The sequence below is a fragment of the Anomaloglossus baeobatrachus genome, chromosome 11, assembly GCF_048569485.1.
Source record: "Anomaloglossus baeobatrachus isolate aAnoBae1 chromosome 11, aAnoBae1.hap1, whole genome shotgun sequence".
In the NCBI taxonomy this organism is placed as follows: Eukaryota; Metazoa; Chordata; class Amphibia; order Anura; family Aromobatidae; genus Anomaloglossus; species Anomaloglossus baeobatrachus.
Window position 1 is genome coordinate 104659313 of NC_134363.1, and position 6000 is coordinate 104665312.

Below are 6000 nucleotides of genomic sequence, written 5' to 3' on the forward strand. Positions count from 1 at the left end.
CAGGTTTATTCTATTCTAGATTTAGGAAGCTGGCTGACGTCTGCAAAGTCTGTAGCCAGGTGACCAAATTGTCCCAACCTGGGTTTCTTCCTTAAGTAGTCTCTGGTATGATGTTATGATATAATCCTGGCAGCCGGAGTTGAAATCCCAAGACTGCGGTTATGGTCTCCAATCGGAATCAGAGTCCCTAGATTGAAGCCATGTAGCCAAGTGATCCTCTAGTCGGAGCCAAAGTCCCTAGACCGAGTCCACAAGGCATCCTGGTTCTGATCCCCTAGCCAGCTCCTAAGAGCTTAGACTGGATCATGCAACATCCATCAACTGTTGACTCCAAGAAGTCCCTTTTTATAGCCATAGCCTTCCTTTAGGATATACTATGCCCTTATCGGAATGGTTGTACAAGGTTGCTTCTCTTATTGGATGAGTTTCAAGCTGCATGGATAATGTTAATTTAAATATTGTGGACAGAAAGACTGAGGATATTTACATGTAGTCTGCAATCCCCAGACTAGACAATAGCCACTGAGGTAATTTAGATTAGATTAGCAATACACAACTACATTACAATGAATGCTCAGAGGGACCTGGCAGAAACAATAGCTTAGCAAGCATGAGTTAACACACAGAAGAACAATACGTCTGGTAATGTAAGATATTTAAACCCACGACACACATTGAAAAAGTCTGTGTTGTCACAAGCCCCCCTTTATTTGAGTGGCCGCACGACCCCCAGGTCCGGAGACCCCTCAAGCCACCGTTGATCCGGATCCGAGCAGCCGCTGACGCGGGGTCGGCACACTTCGAATTTCCTGGCGTCACAAACAGGATCCGAGCAGGACCCAGTTACCTGGGTGACGTGCGCCTTGAAGCCGAAAACGGCGAGTCAAAAATTCCTCTTCCTGCCAATTCCGACATTTTCCACCATCTTTTTATGCCAAAACGCTATCTTCACCGTGAAAATGCGCAAAGCAGAAGCCCCGCCCTTCATCCTGCATGTGAGGCCGGAACCGGAAGTTCCCAGAGGGCTACAGCGCAAAAGAGTGCTGAGTGAAAACCGAGGGGGCGTGTCGGAATGTAGCAACAGCGGAAGTGAAGCAGGGATGCCATAACATTCCTGGACAACGCAGAGGAAAGATGGCGGAGCGAGACTGGTCACCGGAACGTGCTGTTCCCGGGACCGCGACATGGATAGAGGAAGAGACAGAGCAGCTGTGCAGAAGAATGCGGACGCAGTTCTTGTTCATCCTAAACCACTGGAGGGAAGAGATGAGGAGCCTGGTGATGGCGGTGCGAGCCTGTGAGATTGAGATCACACGTGAAGAGAGGTAAGCGGTTACCCAGTCCCTGGATTGCCCAAATCTGGCCACAGCGGTTGAGGGATCCGAACCGCCCCCACTCGCAGTGAGCCCTGCACCGTCACCTACCCCGTCCTCGGCGGACGCCGAGCTGCCCACACCAATCCCGGCAGCGGAACCTTCAGTTTCTTCAAAGGAAGCTCCAGCTGCAGAAACCACAGTGCTATCCCTCATCCCTGTCATGACAGCGGTCATCCGGATCCCGGCCAGACCAGACCCGGCCGCATCACCTGGCCCGTCCTCAGAGGCAGAGCACCCGGACCCTGCAACCCCGGCTGAGGAGCAGTCCGTCTTTCTATCTGCAGATGCGGAAGTGGAGCCTGAAGATCCACCGGTTCCACTGCCACGCAGCATCCCGAAGGCTATTGGGGCCGCAAGAGTCCATATCAAAGCAGAACCAGTTAGGGAGCTGAGGCCAGACGCTGACGCCCTCTACTGGAAATGACAACAACCAATGATTACAAGCTGAGATCACGACCCGAAACCAGCGACAACTGACACCAGCGATGACAATTCCAGACCAGCGGCAGCGGGAGATCGTTGCCCGTAGACAGAGAGAGAAAGAAAATCTGAGGAAGGCCACCTTTCGAGTTTGAGGGCCGCAACGAAGCGGCCTCGTGCGGCGCTTCAACCCTGAGAAGGGGTGGGGTTTCCTCTGGGAAGCAAGTCACCCTGATGAGGTGTTTGTGGCTAGAAGAGATATCGAGCAGCATCTCCCGAGGGATCACTCGGGTCGAAATCTGGAGCCAGGGGAGGTAGTCACTTATACACGGCACTGGAGCGAGCGAGGCTGGTACGCCCTCGATGTGAAATGGCTCGCTATGGTGAATGAGCAAGTTGTGCCAGCTGCCGCGGTCGACTAACAGCCTCCCAGTGAGCGGTACTAGTAGTTTGAAAAATTTAAATGCCAGTAGTTTAACGATGCCATACAACTGTTAGATATCGGTGTTTTCGTTTGTTATTTTCCACAGTTTGTAATTTTCCATATAGAAATGTTAGTAAATAAGTGCTTAATTGACCAGCTTGAATGAATAGAGTGAAAATAACCAGATTTGCTAGAAAATTGCTAAAGTGTGTACACCCGGTACATGGACTTCATTACGTTTCATATATAAGTAAACATGGACCACGGTCACAGGACTGGCGTGACCAACACAAACTTGTGTATTGTATATAGTTGCACCTCCTGTGCCCACATGAGCCGTCTAAAACAACGCCCGGGACCTTAACCTGGTCACGGACCCACCATAGGTTTGCAGGGGTTCAGGTTGTTTGGGTGGCGGGTTAACGGGATACGGTACATTGGGACTGGACTGCCGTGGGTAGAGGCAGGTTGAGTCTCCGGTACCATTGAAACCGCTGGCGTCCCATGGTTGAGAGATGAACTCATAAAAGGTTTAGTAACGTTTAAGAAAAGTGCCTCCCCTGCGTGGGATGAAAATGTTAATAAAAATGTTAACCCCTTTTTCTACCTTTTCCACAGTTTTGAAAAAATAAATAAATAATAAACCTCTGTTGTCCTGTAGCTCGGGGACGAGCTACGTTTAACCAAGGGGGACTGTGACGCCCTGGCCTATCAGGTTGTCACAGGGTATTGTGCAATCTGCCCTTCTGCATGATATCCACCTCCTCCTTGGTTACGGGTCCCTGACCTTTGGTGTTGCTAAGAACAAGCTAATCAAAACCCTAGGCGCACTCTGCACCACACCTACCAGACACACCAGTGGACAGCCTGAAGGGAATAGGAATGGCCACTTGGGGGGTTGGTTAAGGGGAGGTCAGGAGCGTTAGGAGACAGTCAGTTGAGGAGTGACTCTCATGAGGAGAGGTCACAAGTCAGTTGAGGAGTGACTCTCAAGAGGAAAGGTCAGGAGCTGGGCTCCTCATTTACTAGGTGGCAGACGTTGGTCTGAGCCTGGTAGGAGCTGGACCCCAGTCACAGGGGATCGTGAGAAGGGTCACAGACTGTCGAGGACAGCCGGCGGCCTTGTGCCATCACTGGGCAGGGGCCAGGGCACGACGGGGTACATGGACCCCAGACCAGGAAGTAGCTTCAGGTGTCCTGGTAATTCACCCGACGGGGACGGAGCCTTCAAGATCCGTTCTCCACCCACTCCAAAATCAGGGTACTAGCGCAACGAGGGGGATAGGACTTTCCCACTGCATAGTCCAGAAAATTCCAAGCGTGAACCCTGAGAGCAAGTTCACTCCGTTAGCCATACGCGTGAGCGGGACCTATTTAGTTTTAAGCTGAAAGGGACCAACTACAGAAAGAGGTGCCAAGGTCAAGGTCACAGTCTAACAAGCAACACCAACAGGCACGGGATCCAGGCGTGCTCCCTCCCTGCTGCAGTGGCATCAAGACACGGTTGACAGCATCAGTGTTATTGGACTGAGTGAGTATGCAATTAACCCTTACCGGCCCAACGGCACCTTCCTGACACCATCGCCAAGTCCCGGGGCATCCCCCCTACCCGTGGAGGGGTTAAACACCTGGGTATCCACACCATCGCCACCGGGTACTCCCAGCCTATGCGGTGGTACTTCACCCTTACCACGCACCACGGGTGGCGTCACGAACTTTCCACACCATCCCCTGTACATAGCCCCCTCCTTTATTTGAGTGGCCGCACAACCCCTGGGTCCGGAGACCCCTCGAGCCACCACGGATCCGGATCCGAGCAGCCCGGCTGCGGACGCGGGGGCGGCTCAAATATGTCTGAACATATTTCAAATGGGACATCACTTTTCTAATAAAGTTGTTCTTTTCTCATTGCAATATCAAGCAAGTTCATTTTATAATATCAAATCTTTAATTGTTAGTGATTTTCTTTTAGGCTAGGTTCATATTTCCGTTGTTTATGATCAGTCACAATCCGCCGCTCTGATAAACAATGCAATCCGTTTGGCGGATTCCGTTGTTTCCCATAGACTTGTATGGGCGGCGGATTTTGACTGATGCCCTTGCATTGCATCCGCCGACCGTCTGATCAGTCGTGGAACGACTGACCTTTGGTTGGCAGGAACGCAGCATGTAACATTTTTTGAGCAGCGGAATCCTTTTGATTTCGCTGCGCATGCTCTCTCTCGGCGTCCGAACGATCAGCTGATCGCCCGGCAGCCGCCATCTGTGAGCGATCAGCTGATCACCCAGCGGATGGCTAATGAGAGCGATCAGCTGATCGTTCACAATAGCCGGCCACCAGAAGATCATCTGATTGCTCTCAAAAGCCGGCGGCCGGCTATTGTGAACGATCAGCTGATCGTTCTCTCTCTCGTTTTACAACGGAATCCGCTTTCTCATGACAATGTATTCCAATGCTTGTCACCCGTTGTACAATGCATCAGTCACAAGCGTCAAGCAACCCATGTGACTGATGCAAAACAACGGAAATGTGAATCTAGCCTTAACTGCAAAAAATATTTAGCAGTGCCTAGAAAAATAAGTCACTATGTAGTCGCTCTGATGCCGCACTCACCTTTGAACTACAACATACAAGCACTGATATCTGTTTCCTTATGTCATCATCATGGGTTGTGTATTAAAGAACTCACCTAGATTCTTGTCTTCTGGTATGTCGTTGTCTTTATCCTCACAAATATCACCGAAGGGAGCATTAGGATTAAATATGGCATGCAGGACGGCCGAGTCACTGGGGGTGCACATTGTCCAGGGGCAGGTATTCCAGTCTGCTGCGATCACAGGACTAAGTGACCTATGGTGCTGCTATTTCTCAGAAGTTTAGGGAGTAACTGCAGCACCCAATCAATGAGAGGGGTGGAGGTGGCTTTTCTCCAGATGCTGCTCACATCTGTTAGTAGTAAAAGAAATACCGTAATTGAGCTTTGTAGAGGGCAGATTTGCTCTAGTGCTCCATTAGGGAATCTTCTTCACAGATATTACCGAATGTGACACACGCACCACACAGCTGGCAAATGAAATTGAGATTTTTCACTGTAAATATGTAGTAAGTCCACATAATGTAACAGAGGTGGGGTCCTCGGCTAGTAAAGGTCCGGCTTATATTATTTCTGTGAAGCCTCATTCAGACATCTGTGCTGCCCCCACGCCTGTAGCAGCCGGGCTGCTCGGATCCGGACCCGCTGTGTGGCTCGAGGGATCCTCCCGACCCGGGGGTCATGCGGACACGCTAAATGAAAAGGGGGATGTAGTTGTACGGCCTTGGCCGTATTAAGTTTGTGACGCCACCCACGGTGTGTGGTGAAGTTGGACACCACCGCTGCTGTCGTGGGACACACGGGAGAGATGAGGTGGCAGCTGGATGTTAACCCCTCTGTGGGTAGGGATGGTTGCCCCGGGACCCAGTGTCTCTGTGCAGGGTATGGCGATAGCAGGGGCTTGCGCACCCAGACATACCAGGGGATGTTTGGTTACTCACAATTAAATGAATCACATGAGTCTTTTGGTAAACCAAGGTGCTGGTGGCCGGCCACCGCGGCCGGTTGTACTCTGGTCCCCCACCCGGGCTGGTGGTCGCCGTCTTTTCCCTCTGCACTGTGTTTGCTTGTGTTGGACTTCCCGGTATGGAACACGGGAGTTCGCTCCCGGCTTGTTGTGTACCTGAGCAGCCGTGCCCGCTAACGCTGACCCGTGGGATCTATGGGCCCTGGCGGTTGCCCTATC

General features: G+C 51.5%; 1 protein-coding gene across 1 annotated transcript in view; it reads right to left on the minus strand.

The window, feature by feature from the left end:
- TTC36 (tetratricopeptide repeat domain 36) overlaps positions 1-5069 on the minus strand; it is a 54385-nt gene extending 49316 nt beyond the window's left edge. Inside the window, exon 1 of the mRNA XM_075327887.1 lies at positions 4911-5069. Within this exon, the coding sequence (XP_075184002.1) occupies positions 4911-5022 (112 nt within the window). The 5' untranslated portion in view covers positions 5023-5069. The remainder of the gene's footprint in view (positions 1-4910) is intronic.
- Positions 5070-6000: the final 931 nt, after the last annotated feature.